General features: G+C 40.5%; 1 protein-coding gene across 2 annotated transcripts in view; it reads right to left on the reverse strand.

Annotated features, from left to right (window-relative positions):
- MAPRE2 (microtubule associated protein RP/EB family member 2) overlaps window positions 1-20,149 on the reverse strand; it is a 102,107-nt gene that overhangs the window by 61,588 nt on the left and 20,370 nt on the right. For both annotated transcript variants that reach the window (XM_030512562.1, XM_030512544.1), the window contains exon 2: window positions 13,368-13,429. Coding sequence is in view for 1 of the 2 variants with exons in the window: in XM_030512544.1 (XP_030368404.1) it covers window positions 13,368-13,429 (62 nt within the window). In the remaining variant the exon portion in view is untranslated. The remainder of the gene's footprint in view (window positions 1-13,367; window positions 13,430-20,149) is intronic.

Raw genomic sequence — 20,149 nt, forward strand, 5'->3', positions numbered from 1 at the left:
AATAAAACTCAAATTTGTCTGCCGATTTGCCACGGTCCCCTGAACACCATGACAGGAGGTTTTATTTATTCTTTCAGCCAGGTTTTCAAACATGCTCAAAATTTGCTTTCAATAACCAACCTATGGATATTTGCAGTTGACATACTTTATCGAAAAATGCTCCATTCATCTGGCAACAGTAAACCCACTGAAGAAAGTTGCCTTCCAGGCTTTTTCAAAGCAAGCAACAAAATACATTCTGTTTAAAAGGCCAGTGAGTGACTTAGTAACACTCAAGAGCATGGAGGAGCCAGAAATGCTACATGGTGACAGAATATAAAAATGCTCCATAGCAGGTGTTTATCTTCGAGATGTAACTCTACCTGCTCTGCTAGGCAGCGAGCTCTGCTACCCTAACTTGTAAAAATATTTGTATTTCTTCACCAGTGGCAAACAAACTTCTTTATTGAAGTCTCCAAAACTGCTTATAACATGCACTGGCAAAGCTAGAGGACAGAAGCGTGTGTGAGGACAGCATGGCCTCACTTCAGACCCCTTCTTGTGCCTGCACTAGGATTCAAGGCCAGAAAACACCTGCTGCCTCAATGCAGTACCTTACCTTTAAAAAGGCTGAGCCAGGCCACAGCTAAAGCACCTTGGTGCTGATTTTCAGAAAGCATCGTGCTTCTTCAGTTGATCTAGAACAGCCTGGGGGCACGGGGCACAGTATGGATTCCATATGCATGGTACTCTCTCCACTTCTCTGTTTCTGAGCAACATGTAACCCACAAACACAGCTCTTGTCTTTACATGTAGGAAGCCAACAGCTGCTTCTTCCCACTTTCACCATTCTGAGCAAAGCGGTCTCAGAGTAGATCCAGCGACACAGAAAAAAAGAGGAACTTGTTGCTGTTATTAGATGATTGCAGCTGTGCTGTCTATATAGATTTTACATGCAGTGGGCATACAAGTAGAAAAGTAGCTTGAGGAATAAAAGGTCAGCATGGTGTTGATAAAAAAGCCCCACCTATGGGATATTGAAAGCACTGAAACCTAATACTCACAAGTGGTAATGCAGACTAAGCAAAGCAAACTGCCAGGAGAGCAATTAATGCCAAAGGGTGGAATTACTAAACCTGATGTAATAGATCTTCAAGCACTAAGAACCACAGAAGCAATGGCTGGATGTGACCTACAGAGGTCATCCAGTCCAACCTCCCACTCAGAGCAGGATCATCATCGGCACAAGATCAGGTCACGTTTGGTGACAAGATCATAGACTAGCAAAATCTTGACAATCTCCAAGGATGGAGATGTCGCATCCTCTCAGAGCATCCCATTCCCATGACACATTAGCTTGCTGTTCCCTATTTCCCACCTGATTTTGGCTACAAGGTGATGCCACACTTCCCCTGGAGTATACAGCAAGTCCCAAGGCATGACGATGATGAAAAATGCAATATCCTACCCCAGAACATGCATTCCGGTTTGATTTCTGCTGTGGTAACTGGGTAGGGTGAATACTAATGAGCAGTGCAGCAGGCCCAAACATCATTGTTCAAAATCTCATTGCTCCTTTACCCTCAGTGCTTTCATTTTCAGTTCCTCTCTCCTTACTTGCTGCTCTAGGCCTCCCTTACTGCAGTAAAAAGGCCATGCAGTGCAATTTATAACACCCGAGAGTGAAATCCCCTAAAATCCCAAAATGCAGCATTAGAAAGACCTCAGGCATGCTTAAGCCAGAATTCTATGAGGCAGTTAGTGTGGAAATAAATTATGAGTATTTTAACGCTGATAAGAACTGACCAAACTGGAAAGAGAGGTGATGGCCACACTAGAGAGATATTTGTCAGAAGATTTAAAAAAAACCTAAAAAAATTTAGGGAGCTTTGTATATGACATAGCTGAAGTATAAATACAATTAATGATTGCAGAAATTCCCCACTGCTTGGACAATTTTGACCCACATATTTCACTTTTCAGAGGAGTTTCATGAGCACTCCTGTCACAAGTGCAGTTTTTCTGCTGCGAAAGAGAACAAGAAAATTGGATTTCAGGCAAGCAAACAACCACAAGGTAGCAACAGCTTTCGTAAAGCAGCAGTCCTGATCAATGTAGTCTGCTTTTCTACTTTAACTATTCTCATAGTCTTCCTGTATCAGGGCAAATATTAACAGAATTCTGCAAAGCAACAAATTTACACTCTGTAGAGCAAAATCAAAGTTATTTGTAGCACACAAGCGTATATTTATCAGAAACCCATGCAGAAACAGGCTTTTCCCGAAGGACTTGGCTAACAGTATTTAGATTTGAAAATGAGCAAATAAAGCAAATCAGGAGAGAAGCTTGGAAAGAGCTACAAGAAGTTACTGTACTGAGTCTTGGGCACATCTTGATTGTTCAAGGAAGTCCCAATTCAGTAAGGTACAGACATTAGTTACTCCTAGCATAAGTAGATACAGCAAGATGGATATAAACATGAGCATACTTAGACTGCACCAGAATCAGCCTAATTCCTGATAGTATACACCATGAATAAAATTTTCATTTAGTATATTAAGAACAAAAGAGTTGAGATCCAGATTTGCATGTTATCTGTCCAAAGTACAAGTGAGGTATATGCTACTGCATGTCTATTAGAGAACACTGGCTTGTGCCAGCCTAAATTAGTGCACAGTTCTAACCTGTGATAAGATATTACAAAGAAACATTCATAAAAGAATTAGCAACAGCAATGTTACTCACACAGTGAACACATCAGATATGATGTGGTGTATGATAAGTTTCAAGCTGACCTGGGTTATGCAAAAGAACTCGAATTTCCCATTTGAGTGACATACTGTCAACTGCATCAATCAGACCAAAGGAAAGGTCCCACTCTGGCATAAACCCACTTCAAGTGAAAATTCAAAGCTATAACCTAATAGACATTTTTTGCTTACACAGCACTAAATAACTTCTCCCATCTCCATCCCGTTACTTCATTTTATGCCTTAAATTTCAGGGCGCATTACATTTAAGCACACCATACCAAACATCAAATGATAATTTTGTCAGGACAAAGAAACACCACATGAGTTTTAATAAAACAGCTACTTATCACTCCAGACATCCTGCAGACAAAGAATGAGCTTCCCACCCTTGGGGATTATGGTGTTGCCACTTTAAGCAAAGTCTTGATTATTTGCCTTCCCTGGAGAGAGACAGATAAAGAAAAAGAAAGAGAGGGCTGTCCCAATTACACAATGTGCACGGACCACATCCCTATGAGGTAATTCAAGTCTATTTTTAAATATATGGACATATTTATATTTCAGAGGTCACATTTAATATTGTAAGAATTGTTCTGTGCTTGTGAGGAAGAGTAAAACAAGACTTAGGCTCTTTGTCAGCTAAGCACTCTTCAAAATTTAGCCTAATAAGCTACAAATCCAGTGTGACCATTAGTGTGTGAATTCCTCACTGCAGGGAGGAGGTCTTGAACAACCAAAGCCTGTGGGTATTTTTCTTTAAAAAGGCAGCAGTTACCTTTTATAGTTACTGTAGAAATCCAGTAGAAATCAGAGGATTATTTCAAGATTCAAACACTGTCTACAAAACCAGGATTTTTTGTTCACAGAAACAGGACTTCAGAAGCCTTGAACAGAAGAGGTCTTTTAAGACCAGTTCTACACTTTAAATATTAATTGTTAGATTAAAATTAATAAATAGGTTTAATGGACATTCATTAAATCCAGCCCTTCCAGGGTTTAGTTAAATCCAGCTGCTTTAAAATAAAAAAACCCCACCCAAATTCCTATTTAGAAAGAAGCATTTTTCAGTATACATCAAAGGATTCCATACTTAAAACCTAAGAAGTTCACACCGAATATCCAAAACATTTTAATCCAACACTTCCTACATTACAAAAAGCTCCAGTGAGAGCAGGACACAGTGAAGGATGGTTCTAAAGAGGAGAAATTTTTAGTTCCATTAACTTCAGACCAAATCAAAACTTTGAGTTCTTTAGCGTCCATTACATTTGTATTCAGAGATAGCCACGTGGCAATAGCAGAGTTTCAGGCATACTTTGGGCAGCTGCTTTCATTTGAAAACCTGTAAATGGAGACTGTGATCAGTAAATGCTTGGAGTCACTCTGTCTCACTGCTTTTAATACCAATTGAAAGGAATTGAGGCAGGAGGCTGACTTATTGTTCACTCACATACGTTTACATGGAATTATTTGGCTGGAGCTGTTCTAGATTTACCATCGCCACTTCCGTTTTCACTGAGGTGTTAACTAGCTTTCTAGGCTTGTTTTGTCAGAGTTTAGATGTGAAGACTATGAAAAGCCATGGACTAATTAAATGAAAGCAAGACTAGTGTTGTAGAAGAGAGATTTGGGATTTTCAACTGCTTATGGCTGTTACCATTGGAAAAAGTCAGAGCTTCAGACATTCATATCCTAAACAAAGCCAATGAAACAATTTATAAGTGGTAAAAATGGGAAGGGATTTGAAGTGTGAGAGAGAAGAAAGGTCTAGCATTTCTTTATATACTTTCAGCTGCTGAGGAATCATTGGCTTTTCTGGGGCTAAAAAGGGTGTTTGGAGAAACGTAGAAAGATAACAGAATTGGGTAGGAGTAGACAATCTACCCCTCTGATGTTCCTTCTTACTGTTTTATACTAAAAATATCAGAAAAATTCCACATTTTGAATGCATTTCAGTCTAATGATGTATTTCATAAAGGCAACAGTGGGGCATGGGGAAGGACAAAGGAGAAGCTTTGCAGTACCCTTTGCCAAGGGCAGAAGTTTCCAACATGAAAATCTGACATGGCTGTATCTTACACTAAAAGGATACCTTTATTGGTAGATGATGACTGCCAACATAACTTGTTATGTTACTTTGCTGAAAACTTGATATTGATATTACATACTAAGAATTCAAAAATAGTTAATATCAGCTCTTGGGGGTCTCTGTTCCTGTTGTACTACAAGCGTTGTGAAGCCAGTAGCCATTTTATTTGTACATGTTATCCGAGCAATATAATGCTTCACATGACTATCTGATACCTGCATATAAAACAAGGAGGAGAAGTTTAAATGCTTTGGAACGACTATTTACTAAGATCTTTTCAACATGCAGTTGAAAAGATCTTATCTAATCTTGTCTAATATTAGCATTAGAGATACTGAACATGTGAAGCTTGCACAGGGTTTATAACCCATCAAAAGGAACATTTGACAACATTTGCCAACTTGTCCAAGATGCAAAGAGGAGAAGAGAAAGCTGGTACAAGACAGTAGTGGTTCCAGAAGATGGTCAATTAAGTTTTTGGATACATATACTGGATCAAAAATGCTCCAACCAGCTGAGAGAAAGGGCTGTATCATTACAAACCTAGATTTGAAGGGGTTACTTTGTCTCAGAAAACCCTTAATTAAGTGTCTGTCCTACCAACCCAGAAAAAAGCCAACATAAACATTATTAAATACTCTAGATAATCTGGAAGAAATACAGAATGTATTCATGCCTGACCAGGATCAAAATCACACTGCCAAGTCACTCAGTAGGGTGTGTGTGTTTCCATGATTGCAAACCCTGGCTCAAGAATCTGGAGCCTTGCTGCAAAACACTCTACATCTTTTTCTCAGGTCCTTACAGCGTGCTAAAATCATTCTTTTACAAAGCAAGTATGTCACACATGACCATCAAACTGGGGAATGCCAAGAAGTTACACAGGAAGTGCTGTGCTTTTTTGTTAATATGCTGCCTGCCCCTTCTCTTGACAACTACCTTTTATGTGGGGCATTTACTCATTTTACAAGCACAGAAACAAGCCCTGCTGTTACAAAAGCTTCCTCAAAACACTGTCACCAGTCTGTGCAAGCTTCACCCTCGGTACCACTATGGTGGATCCCCATCCTGTTTTCCATGGTTTAGCTTTCTGGTCCATGCAGTATTTCCAGCTCTCCAGCCAAGAAAATCCTATCCCTTATTTCCATTGCTACAACTAAATGAGCACCTCTTCCCTTTTATCACAAAAATTTCTTGCACACCTGAGGTTTCCCCATTGTTCTTTCTCCCATTCTGTCCCACCCTTCCTTTGTCAGGCATAATCCTTTGTAGGCCTGGGCCATTTCCACTTTCCTTCATCAGCCACCTGCAAAGAACCTGAGTCAGATCAGTTTCCTTCCTTCCAAAGTCCCCAGCACACCTGTTGTCCAGCTAGCATACTGTCATTAGCTAATTGCACCTAATTTCATCCAGGCTGAGAGGAACATACTAGCAGGTAGTAGTAGGAGTACTTGCCTGCTAAGGTGCATGCACATTCACACGCAGCCACCAAGAAGTGACACCTGTATTTAAGGGCTGTTTAACACCCAGAATTTGCACACCTCACATGACACATTGCCGGCCACCATTAACATACTAAAGAGCTGAAATTCCTCAGGCACCTCTGCAGAACTGGGTTGCAAGGATTTGCTTGTGATCACTAGCTCACACAGAGATCAAGGACAGTTTCCTCTTTGGGCCAGAGCAAATACATGTATTACACATTTTTTTAACAGAAATTTGTCTTACCATTCAAATAGATTTGCTATTAGTTATTTCAGGCTCCTTACAGGCCAAATGCAAGCATTTGAAGCACTCTGTACTTTCTGATAATTTCTTACACATATGCTTTATAACTTGCTGTTAAGTATTTAGACCTGTAACACACTTGTAAGTAATATTTGCTACTTACAAATGCTAGAGTGTTTGGGAGTCAGAAACTGCTCTTCAGAACAATTTAATTGCTACTTTACAAAATACTCTTACTAATCTTAAGGTTTTGGTTTCCTCATTTATTGATGGAAAACAGACTTTTTACAAATCAATGCTTGTTATAATCTTCATTTTTACCCTAAGTATTAGTAAAATAGTCTTTGAATGAAGAGAAAAAACAATTTTCAGATAGCTTTAACCATGTTACACTTACACAAGTACTCTGAATAACAAAAAAACCCAAACATTTGTAAACTGTGTCAAGAAACTTCTCACTGACAGGCATTCCCTAAGAGGACCTTTGGAATTTTACATATCAGACCAAGCTTCCATGAATACTTTGAGCTATTTATTGACCTGGTGCAGCAAAGGCTTTATTTAAATACTAGCACCTACAGAAAGCTTACAAGCACTTTCTGAAATCCTGGAATTTCAAATTAGCCAGAAAATGTCCTTGCCTAGGTGTTAAGTGGCAAAGCTAGTTGGGAGAAAGCTAAAATTGGCCTGCCTGAGTGGAAAATTCATCTGCTAACAGCAACACGACAACGCTTGGGAAGAAGAAATGAGGAAGCAAGAAAACTTGCAAGCATTGTATAGCAGTAAGTTTTCCTTATTAAGTGAAATTATCAACCTTTTAAAAATCACACCTAGTAATTAAATTAATAGTACCACAACTGCTTCCATAAATTTGAGGATCAAATGTGACACCAGCTGAAGTACTAGCATGACTTTATTTAAATGCAGGGAACAGATGAAATGTAATATAAAGCTCACACCCCTACTCTAAAATAGAGGGAGGGCCATTAAAAATGTACGCATCTCCATTCTCAGCAGAGAAGAGCATACAAAGCACATGATCTTACTGAAAAGCTAAACAGCTGGATTTACTTGCTTCCATTAACCAATGACCCACTTGTCAAACATAACCTGTAAAAGCGTGATTACATGAAGCCTCTTATATTAGACAAAAAAGATCCCAGCTATGAAATCAGACCAAGTCTGAAAATGCATGAGCACAGTCAGTACAGCTCTTTTACACAGACAAAAGACAAGAACTTGTTATTCTTTTTAAATCCTACAATATGATGGAAGGGTGTTTCCTATAGTGCTGTTCAGGAGGTGCTTATCCCATGCAGACTGCTCAGGTCATTAGTGATGAGACAAATCCAGGCCTCTTGTAAGAGGATGAAGCTCTCATGGAAGCCACTGCACAAACCTGGATGTGGGGGCACTGCCGACTTCCTTCTATGAGGAGCAGATATTCATAGATAAGTAAAACTGTCACTCCCCACACTACACGGTAACCATGACATGTACCTGGTCTATCCAATCACTCAGAGAAGACTTTTTAACTGGGCCTGCAGCTATGTACACTTTGGTTGCAGATCTCCAGCTGAGATCTTTTAAGGCTCAAGCCAGCTGCCATTGGCTTTGCCTGTGTGTAAGTGCCTCCCACCACATGCCTGTTTCTGTGCCTGCTCCAGGCTCAGGTAGGAACAAACATGAGAGACTGCACACATGATTACAACATTTGGGCTTGAGTGCAAGCCCTGAATTAACAACAGGGGAAACATATCAAGGACAGCAAATTACTAGGTCCCAAGACACTGAAAACCTCTAATTTTACCACCACATATTGTAATGCAACAGCGGTGCACACAACAGTGGCCATCCCACAATTTACCTAAGGCTAAACAAGTCTTTAAGAAGGCTGAAGAAGCCAGTATTATAAGCAACATTTTTACTGTAAGGACAACTTATAAAATTAAGTGTGTGTTGCTGCCACCTGACCTCACTAGCGTGCTGTGTGTTGCCAGCAACTCACACTTTACTGTGACTCAGTATGTAGGATTTTCTGGAAGCTGCAGATCATGGAGCAACTTAATTATACAAGAATCCCAGCAGTCAGCTAATGAAAACTGATTTTTCCAGCCCCAGTGATTTCAAAGAAATATTGGAAATGCTGATACTTGAGTTAAGGATAAAAAACCCAAACCAATAAACCCAGAAAAAAAGCCCCCCAAAAACCAGCCAAACTCCTCTCCTTAAAATAAAGTACAATATTTGAATGAGCTCTTTCAAGCCCTTACTTACTCTTGGGCTTTTAGCAGGCACAGTGGGTTTCTGGGACCCAGTCCACCCCCTGGATTTTAGTCTGCTGCTGGAGGCCCTGAGTACCACAGCTCAACATCCCAACACACGATGTGCAGGTACAGGTTTTAGCAGCAGCACTGGAGAGGAGGCTGTGTTATGGTAAGCTATGCAGTGCCTACCACACCACAGGACAGGGACACGTGTACTTTATAGAGAAAGTACTAATGAGAACAGAACCATGGAGCTCAGTGTTCCACACATCTCCCACCTCATTTGCAATAGGATTTTGATTTCAGCTCAATTCTTTGTTATATTCCTCAGCAGCACTTGGGGGTCACCAATGTGCCAGCCCAACCTTCTCTTCCCATCTTCCTTTCACACTCCTCCATCTGCCTTCCTTTCTCCATCTCTCCTGCCTCTGCCTTTCCTTCCCTAGGTGAAACCTAGGGCTACTTATCACTCCACTGTTAGCACCTTCTGGACAGTAAAGTGATCAGCAAATGATCACACTCGCAGTCTTTATTACAGACAGACTAGCAGAAAAAAAAAGCCCTCCGTTTTCCTATCAGATCCAACCTGACAGCAAACTCAGGATGACTGCACAGAATCAGGGTAAGTCCTGCTCACTTTTACAAGACTGTATGTATAAAATCTAGAAACTGCTTTGAAAAATGGCACAGTTATTTTTACAGCATCTGGATGTACTACAAAGATTTGACATATCTGGCAAGGTTTCATATTTTTAAGGTCCTTAAAAAAAAAAATAAAAGAGTTGTGTTTGGCTGCTGGAGCAAAACTCAAATCATTACTTGAATCATCCTTTAATAAACATTTTCTGACATTTCAATGAAGCACCATTGATAGGCAAAATGCATAAGGCAACAAAAGACAACTAGAAACAAGAGTATCATTCTATTTTTATGTTGTTGCATATTGTCATGAGTTCAACAGTCATGGCATAAAGTAGTACCATTTTGTAACCTCTGAACAGTCATACTGTGTATAAAAAAAAAAAAAGCTTCAGCATTTTGAGCACAAAAGGTATTAGTGGAATGAAAACAGTGTCTTTTCCTCATTGCAGTAGAAAATGAGGTTTCTATTTAATAAAAACCCCAACCACAAGGCTATGTGTTTTTGTAATTGTGAATGTATGTCGGTGCTGTTGACAGCTTCTGTGTTGGAAAGGATCTCATTATTAACTCTGAACAAAACCACACGTTATCTTTTTGAAAAGCAAAGTTATGTTCCTGATGAATCAGCTGCTTTGCAGAGCTCCTGTGGGATAATTTTTGGTATTGGGCACTGAAAAAATAAATATCACCCCAAAGGTCTGAATATTTTCAGAGAGCACCATAAAAGGCTGTCCAAACTATTCAATTCCTAAGTTAAGAAGGGAACAGGGCTGGTGAGCGTGCAGCCATAAACAAACATTCCACTTTGGTTAACTTTGCTCTCTTAGGTTCAGGATTTAGATCTTATGCTGGATCAAACCCAGCTATAAAGCAGCTGTGCACTATGCAGGACTGACTCCAAATAGATGTCCTCCACTACATTTTGGGGGACCTTGTGGTGATTCCACAGAACATAAATGTTTTTGAAGCACTCCACTCAGCCCAGAAGTTCACCTATTTCATATTTCTCAAGTCTTTTGGATGAAGATACAAAGCAGCCCTAAGGATGTCAGGTTTTCTTTGAATGGACATTATGGGGACCAGTCTGGGGAAACAAACAGTGGGGACTAAGTAGGAAGCAAAGAGCACTTATCTAAAAGCAGTATTTTATCCTGCACCAGTGCTGGTGCTGGGGGTAGGGAGAAAGAAGCAAGAGGAAACACTTCTTTAGTCTGCCTGGTTTAAGTAACTATATGCACCTTTACCATGAATGATCAGAGAACATTTGTTTGTGTGCAGGGAAGAGGAAAGCTCATTCTAGGCTTTTTTGCTCAATCTCCCCTGAACACTTCATTAATTAGTCGTTCATCACACAGACGTGTTTTATATACATGTGCATATACATGTTCTTAATATTTTCTTTCTCTTGCCCTATCTCAAAATTGCTGAAATATAACAGGTGATTCCTGATTTAATGTTCCACTAGAAACCAGACTTGCTTTCTAATGTTAGGGTGTATTGCAATTATTTTAGTGGTAATACACCAAACAAGGAATTGTAACTGCCAAAAGCCCCTTTATCTGCATCTCACACGAGGGCACCTGATGCAAGAACTCTAAAATTCCTTGGATGCGTCAATATCCATCCTTCATGCTGTTCTCCATATAACAACTCCGTGAAAAAATACACCTATTTGACAGCCTCAAAGACATGGAAACCTGGAAGGTTTCCCAAGCGAAGACTAGTATATAATAGCATGCTACATGGATTTGGTTTTTGCAATTTTAATAGCTTAGCTAATTCTCCAGCAATATAATGAACCTCTGATATTAGAAGGTTGGTAGCTAGATCTTTATTTTGACATATAATAGGCCATAAGGACTAAGGAATTTGGAGAGGAAAAGCTACACAGTAAGCAGCAATCCACAGGGAATACACTGGAAAGCTGTCTGTTACTTCACAGAGAGGGTTACTCGTTGCAGGAAGTCTGCACATGTCAGATAAGTTTCTATTAGACAGGTAGGATGCAGTCTGCTTTTATAAATGTCCATTTGGTGGCTGTGCACTATCTCAGTGCTCACAGTTTTCTTTAGATTTCCTGTTGTTTCAAAGTACTCATGACAACACCAGTATAACCACAGTGACAAAGCCCGACTTCAAGCAGCGGCAACTACTCTGTGCAAGAGTAGAAAGCGATAGTTGAAACCCACGGTGGCTTAGCACAGGGCATTGCCCTCCTACACTTCCATCTGCAACACCTTCACAGCAAAGAGTGTGTCCAGAGAGGGAGGACCTTACATTTTCCTAGTTCTTGCACTTAGATGCCTCCTGTAGTCTAGAGCTGTTGCTTCATCCTTGAGGCAATAAAAGCCTCTTTCAGCTCTAAATTACAGACTCTTCTTCTGAGAATCTCCAGGTACACTTGAGCCCTGCATATCTTCTAATTGCTGTGAAAGTAACTCATCTCTCACTGATAAATCTGAACTCTGGCTCCTCATCTATCTCTCCCCCTCCCAGCGTCAGTCTCTTCTTACATGCGTCTGTGCCAGTGAACACAGACAATTCTTGTATTTCCCATGGAACCTACCCTGAATAATTTCTCATGTCTACCACATATCTAGAGAAATCTTTCTGCAAACATATTTAGGTGGGTTCCCCACCCTCCCTTTTTTTTCCCCTAGGGCATTAAATAACTTGGAGCAAACCCCTAGTTCCACTGTGAAAAAAAGTCTTTAAAATAGCTCAGACAACCCTTTTTACTTTTAACTACAAAGTATCACAGCAAACCCAGATGCCTCCTGAATCCAAAGTTAGCATTTATACACTGTAACAGATTTTCAAGCACTAGCAGAAATGCCATGGCATGTTTAAAAACAGAAGTTATTCCTTACACAGCCTTAGCATCATTTCAGTGCTACACGTATTTTAAGCACTACACGTATTTTCAGCGCTAGCTATGGATAAAGATACCCCACACTGTCTTGCAAACCACTGATGCTGCAGCACATTCCTTGCCAAGGGAAGAGGCACATACGGTACCCAGCACGGTAACGGCGAGCACTGTCCATAGGGAATCTGTTCAAATAGGAGGTTTATTACTAGGTATGTTATGGTCCATTTTGGCAACAGTGAAGATTTCTTGTTTAATAGCAAGGTTGCAGCAGCAATGGTCCAACGGCAGCAAGGAATGGCAACCGCAGGAAGCACAGGGCTGTTCCAGCGCATCCTTGGCGAAGGCTTTCTAAACATTGCCACCTTGTGGGCCTCCCCTCTCCTGGTAGCACTGATCTCCCCACTCCTGGCTGGTGACTCACTCGCTGAGCAGATTTCACAGATGCCAACCTGGAGGCTGGATAGTTTAACATCCAACTCTGGTGGGATGCGATTTAAACTCCCATAGTTGAGGATTTAAAAAGGGATAGCACTTTACAAATTCTATCTGGCTTTAATTACTAATTCTCTACAGTGGCATTTCATGTAGTTTGCTCTTTTCCCACTTAGCATTATGAAGACAGCACTAATAATGTGCAGAAGAGCTAACTTTTAACAAAACAGCAAGAATAGAATTTCTCAAAGCTCCAAAATGGAAGGGAAGAGAAGTTAGATTCATTATCCACCTTTAGCGCATCTTGTCCCCTTTTGGCTTTTTTTCATTCCTTTCAGCCAGCATTTCCTTCTTATTCCAGTCAAACCCCCAAATTATTTCCAAAAAGTCCGTGACATCTAGTTTGGCTTTCATGATTTCCATTTCATGAATAATTCCTGATGATCTGAATATTAATTATGCACAGATATTGCAAAGGAACATCACATATTATTGATTCCAAACGTATCTAGCTACTGCTTTCCAGACATCAAACACAAGTTCTTGGGTACTTTCTCAGTCACTAGCACTGTGACAAACACAAGCAAACACACAAACATACTTACGTTGAGCATCCAAACACTTTCCCTGGTTGCCGGCTTGAACTATTCCTTGCAGCGATTTGGTACTGGAAAGAAAACATGAAAACCTTTAGTTCAACAAGCAAACAGGAAGAAAAGACTCACTGAATGGTCTTTGTCTATATTGGCTGGGCAGTGATGCAATAGCTGTATGCTAAAAATAAAACAAGAGGAGAAGTCCTTCGTTACAATACCCTAATTCAGCTGTGTTCACAATGGTTCAGTGTCTAACATCTGCACAACAATCAGATGTCCCTCTGGTATAGTAGCAAATCTATGAGCTCCCTTATGCAGTGCTACATTCAGAGTTTATTCATAATTGCCAGGCACATTGCTGTTTCTTCATCTGACCAGGCTTCTTCTGAGCACAGGCAATCAGTTATGACCATCGTGTCATGCAACTGGGGCCTTGCAGCACTTGCCTGAACAGCTTTTCAAAGGAAAAAAAAAATAAAAATCTACCATTGAGAAACACATGAACTGATATCCAGGAAAGCCTGTGTCTTTGCCAATACAACACAAACACACTGGCAATCCTCTGGAGTGCCTCATTTAGCCAAAAAGTCATGATGCTGCCCACTTGTAGCAGCCACATTAAGGCCCATTCTCTTCTGTGTTCCTAAATGCAATTTCCTTCAATTGCTAGATTTGTCCTCACATCTATTCTCTCAAGTGCTATATTACAGGCTACAGAAGCATAAGCAAGAGCAACCATACATGGGTTTCAATTTGTGCCATGAATTACATATTACAGTTACACAGCTAAGTTTCTTAATTTGCCTTCTCAGTCAGCAGAAAATCTCATTCCTAGCAGGTAAATAATGGTTTACAGCCAGACCAGGGCTCTGGTTATTGCTTGTTTTGCATTCCTAGTCAACTAGTTGAGACAGCCCGGCAGGGAGGGGTATTCCAAAGGCATACCACTGCACAACAGCATGAAACTACACCAAACAGGATCCCAGGGGTACTCAGATTGTATCAGGACTGAGGGATGCAAGAAGCTCCCATACGTGAACTTATATTCATGAGAAGCCCTGTTTTAAGAACAATTCTCAATCCAATTTGTTATCATCTGTGAAAGGTGAAGAGACCTTTAAAGATGGCTTGTCTAAAGGACTGGATCCCAGCTCCAGCAGCCGTGACTCATCCTGGCAGAGAACTTAGGAAGACTGCTAGCAGATTGGAAGGCTGAAGCTACCTTAAAGCCAAACCAGAATGGGAATTAGCTATTAGACATGTTATTGTTTCATTTCTTTGGATCTCTCCAAGCCTCTTAAGCTTTGCTTTTCAATGTACTCCTTTTTTTTTTTTTTTTTTCTCCATTTGTTTAATGTGGAAAGTGATTCCAGCACAGCTGACAAACCTCAGGCATCCACTGGCAAAGAAACAGCAAATCCATCACATTATGTTGGCATTTGCTCAAGTAGACCCCCTGAACTTAAGCTGGGAAGTAACAGCACTACTCCAGTAACTTGTAAGGCTGGGATACTCTGAAGATGATGGTTAGAAGATGGGACATTACTTCTTCTAACAGGCAACAGGAGTGTAGAGACATGGTAAGTCCCTCAGGAATGTGAGGCTTAATTTGCTCATGGAATATTTTCCACACTACACTTTCTGAAGAGAGTGATATTTACAGCATATTGAAGACACAGATAACTATTTAATTGCTTTCAATATGTTAGACCTTGGTTTGAGAGGGATCTGAGTAACACCACCATACTGAACTTCATTCATACAGTCTTACAGAAGAAAAGGAGGTCTTCATAGCAGAAGTTCCTAAAGCTTGGAAACTGATGATGATGCTTGTACAGGTCAAACCAAAGAGGTACATCTCAGCAACAGCTCTTGACTTTTTGCCTGCACACAGGTACTTACCCGAGCTGCAGTGCAATGATTATGTCCAGATGAGATAATTGGCACTTGCTGTTGTGTGCAGCAGGGCTGCCAGGTCTCCACCTGCTCTGTAAGCCATGCCAGCACCTCGACCTGTACTTCTGGCTTGAGATGCCGGAGCAGCACCCAGGCAAGGGAGTGGTAGGAAACACCAGCTCATTAGGGTGGAATTTAATTTAGGTGGACAAAGGAATGCACTAGAGGTCCTAGTCAGTGGGTGTGAAGGTGTAATGATGGGGAGCTGGAGTCTTCTTTGGAAGGGTGGAGGGATAAAGGTGTGCAATGAAAACAAGCAAGAAGAAAGGATGCCATGTTTCCTCCCACTACATTCCAGGCCATACACAGCTCTCAGCTGCAGACACTGGCATTGTATCACTGCTCTCCATAAACCAGCAAGCACAATTCAGTCCCTCAAAACTGCCCAACACACAGATGCTGCACTGACTGTAAAACAGTTTTGCATCTCCTCAAGAGTCACCTACCAAGACATCTAAAGAGATTACTTGTTCCACATTAGTAAACATAGGAAAAAAATCAAGGGGTAAAAAGCAAGAGGATGAAGATCTAGAGAATGTGGAAAACGGAAAAGACCTCAGAACACAGGAAAAAAATTTCTTTAAGAACAATTGAAAGAGGAATCCCAGATAATCCCACGTAGTGAAACAGACAAGAAAAAGGGATTACACATTTTTTCAGGACAGAAACTTATAATTCATGCAATGCTTTAAAATTAGGCATAGCTGCAATTTCCCTGTATTATACTATCTGTTTCCCTGATGGTGGAATTGCACTGGGGGAATCAAACCAATATTCATTAGAACGTTTTGGTTAAGCTATTAACAGAATTGAGCAGATTTTATTTATAGCCAATGACTATTTACTTAGCGCATCCAGTTCTCCCAGTCCCACAACCTCTCATGTTATCCTGCTGCAACGATAGTCAGGAGGCCAAGCACAGCTGGGGGGGTTGGACTGGTAGCCACTGTCTTCCAGGTTGGCAATCAGAAGGTCCCTCAGGGATTTCCTTGTTTCACCAGGTATATATACAGCCCTGTAGCCTGTTTGCCACTTTCTTGGATGCAGTTGAGTTACACAACCTGCTGTTGATGTTAGCGTGTGCTGGTGAAGGCTTTGGACAGGTTTGGCAGACTCTCACTGTTCAGAGTTTATGGGCTCTTGAGATGTCCAGTGGATTCAACAGGACTAGTACTCTTCAGGGCATATCTGGCCCCAGGAGGCTTTCACCTACTCCCTCTCTGAGCATACTTTCCCTCCCTGTGAACTTGTTTTCTGGTAGCTATTGCTACATCCACAAACTTAATTACTTGTTGAACCTATTCTCATAAACTGACACAGAGGAGCTTCTGTGACAATATGCCTTTAAATGCTATAAAAATATTAATTTAATTTTGAATGAATACTAGCCAAAGAAAACAAAACAAAAACACAACACAACCCAAAAAACTAACCCAAACCAAAAACCACCCACAAACAAAATGAGGATTGGGCAAAAGGGATGTGAGATAACAAGCTGAAAGCAAAGCAAGTAAGTGAATAAAAGACAGTATAGCAGAAGCAATCTGCAGAAAACAAGGTACAACAGCATCTAGAAGCATGCCATGTAGTCATACTATGAGAAATAGTACCTATAGCTGTTAGTTTGAAGGACCAAGGAGGAAAATTTGGGATAGAATTTTATTAACGTGATTTAAATCAAATGCCTTTAGTACATTTGACAATGTATTTTCAAAGCTTTGTCTCCAGGAACTGTATTTCCCATGTGGGCACAGAGCCGCCTTCTGCCACTGTCTCTCAGGATGCTCTCCTCTACGCTGTACAGATCTTTTTCCCTCCTCCTCTTGCTGAGGACTGAGAATATGATGTTGCATTAAAATAATTTGTAATATAGGCTGACAGCCACCTATTATTTCCTCAAATATTCTCAGTGGTTACAGAAAACAACTTCAAAACCAGCTTATTTCTAGCAACTCAAAAAAATTCAAGCAAACCCCTTGTGGCTGCTATCCAAGTATTTACTGAGTGGAGAATAGCTTGACAAATTACAGAAATGGACAAACTCAGCGTAAATCAGAAAATAGTGTGTATCACTATTTACATAATGCTTTCCTGTTGAAAAGGTGAACTGAAAGATTAATTTTAAGGCTTCCAGCTTCAAAGGAAAGAACTGCTGTTTTTACAAGCCAGGCATGAATCATAAAAACCAAAACAGAAACCCCCATACGTTTCACAGTTTGGCAGATTTCTCAACTTACTGTTAACTAACAGCCCAACCCTATGCTGTCTCACTGTTCTGTAGTCCTAAACTCAGGACTATGCAGCAGTATATGGAAGGCAGAAAGACAAAACTCAAAGCATAGAAATCAAGTAACAGAGCTTAGTACTACCTCCGGCTTCAAACCATGGGAAACCTAGTTTAACCTGGAGTGCTTCACAAGGAAGGCAGTCCCACAAGATGCAATATGCTGATACCAAGCACACGACAGCTTCCCACCTGTTTCGCTCTTGCCGTTTCCACCACAGCTTTGTCCCAGCAGTTCTGCTTCTCTGCCAGTGCTCTGGTTTCAAGTCATCTGTTGGCATGAAAAAGGTCCTAGAGACTTCTTTATAAAGAACTGTTTCGTCCCTCTCATTTACAAAGCAACCAATCTGTTTTTGGTCATTTACATATAAAGTAAATCCAAGCATGTCCTACTTTAGTAGGAAAGAACATGCATCCTTTCTCAGGAAGGCTTCTACCTCACTTAGGAAGCAACTGGATTTTTCTCCCTATAAAGCAGTAACCAAATTCTGTCATTTCTATTGTCCTCTCCCATCCCTCCTCCGCCATTTGTAAATTGGAGTTTCCAAGATCCAAGTGCCTTGGAGACAATGTGGGGTTCAAAGCTGCAGCCAACTTGCAGTGTGAAACTTAAAACCTTTTTTCAGCAGCCTACTTGCCCTCCTCCTAATAACAAATACCTTCCCTGCTTTTCTGCCCAGTAATTTTGAGATGCAGTAATTATCTTCCAACTTGAAAAGGGTGTAGCAGAGCTCAGTTCATATGATTTTAGCTAGTGACACAGATTTAACAAACTTTTTTTGTCAGCATAACAAGCGATGCCAAACCAGTATATCAAGCAATAGGAGGCAGACCTAATAGGACAAACAGATAAGAATGTGTATTTATCATTCCCCACATTTCGCAGCAGGCTCTCACATTATGCTTAGCCCCATTTCAACCAAAAAAGTTTGTTTTCTCAGAAACGAGCAGAGATAATTTTCCTTCAATTATTGGAGGCATTGTTTTCTTTAAAGTTTGGTTCAGAGTCGTTGATGTCTGCATTTCAGTTTCTATCACACTAACTAAAAGTGTGTTCTACTTGCTCAGTCAGTGCCTATGTCTGTTGGCTTCTGCATCCAACACAATCACCATTTTTGCTAGGCACTTCTCTGGTTCGCATGCTGGACTGCAGTTTACTATTCATGCACTTCTGTGTGTACTAATGTATTATGCATTTTGATTTCTGGTAGACATTATACCATCTTATAATGCACTTGGTTTAAGAATAATTAGATTCTGCTTTGTTTCATACACTAGAATCACTTGACATGTTTATTTTTCATACTTCCTTTTTAATAAACAAAGTTATGCTGCGGTGATGCATATGTTTTATAGTGAGGCAGGAAAAGCCAGCACTGACTAAGGTTTCATGTTATGAAGAATTTGGCAATAATATTGCTTTAAGGCATTCCAGCCTTAACTGCTTACTCCTTATTTGTATCTCTGAGCTCTTCTTTGTTTTGCTGGATCAATTCTGAATCCAATGCCCTCCAAAGCAGACACAGAAAGGGATCTAATTTCAAAGTTCCTTTTCCTCTTTTTTCTTCCAGATTAAAAAAAAATAAAAATAAATCTGTAACAACTCTCTGTTTCAGTACACAGCATGGCCCCATCAACAGTTGGGTTGGCACAACTGGCAGAGCAGGATCTCACTGGCTGGTATTGCTGGGCAGAAACAAGTACAGAGAAAAACTCAACTGAGTGAGATGGAATATTAAGCTTTTAAAACAGACAAGAACTCCTCAAATATGGTCTAGGGACTAGTACCAGGGGGTGCCAGGTACGGTCTGGAGACTAGTGGGTACACAGAGCTATGGCAGAACGCACATTAGCTTTTCTCTTTTCAGTATGGAAGGGCTAAGAGACATGTGGATGACAGCTGGCATCAACTGCTTCAGTCCAGGTCAACCCACCACCAGTGTCCAGTACATTTATCACTTCCTGTGCCCAGCTTTAGGCTTCATTTGTAGCTGAATTTTTATAGGCTAGTTACCAACTTACAGTAAAAAAAAAAAAAGGTTCAAAGAAAAAGCATTAAAGTATATATTCAGAGTTCAAACCCCCCAAACCTGTGTCTGTGTTTTGACCCAAGATATTTTCTGATGTTCTTTTAAGACAAAAAAACCCTGGAGTTTAACATAACAAATCCCAATGGCATAATATGTTGAATTCTTTGAAAACAAGCCTGCTGAGCAGGCAGGGAAGGAAGTGCCCAAAGATAAACCCCAACACTTGCATAGAAGTGTTATCCAGGCAGCTGCAGCAAACTACAAGACTCTAAGAACTGCTTCAGGGATGTAAAAAGTACCAGCTTTGGGACCAGGAAAATGTTTAGAAGAACAAGTTGGTTTAAGAGCTTTAAGTCAAGGTGTAACATCTATTTAGATGGCACCCTTCAATGTAATCCATACACTTCTAGATATGCCTGAGAAAAATGCAGGCAGCTCCGTTGGGGTGCCTGAGATTATATGGGCTGAATCCCCCTCCCTCTGCTGTGGGATTAGTTTCAGATCACTCTTTACAGTGAGTG

This window comes from Strigops habroptila, chromosome 1, assembly GCF_004027225.2.
Source record: "Strigops habroptila isolate Jane chromosome 1, bStrHab1.2.pri, whole genome shotgun sequence".
Taxonomy (NCBI): domain Eukaryota; kingdom Metazoa; phylum Chordata; class Aves; order Psittaciformes; family Psittacidae; genus Strigops; species Strigops habroptila.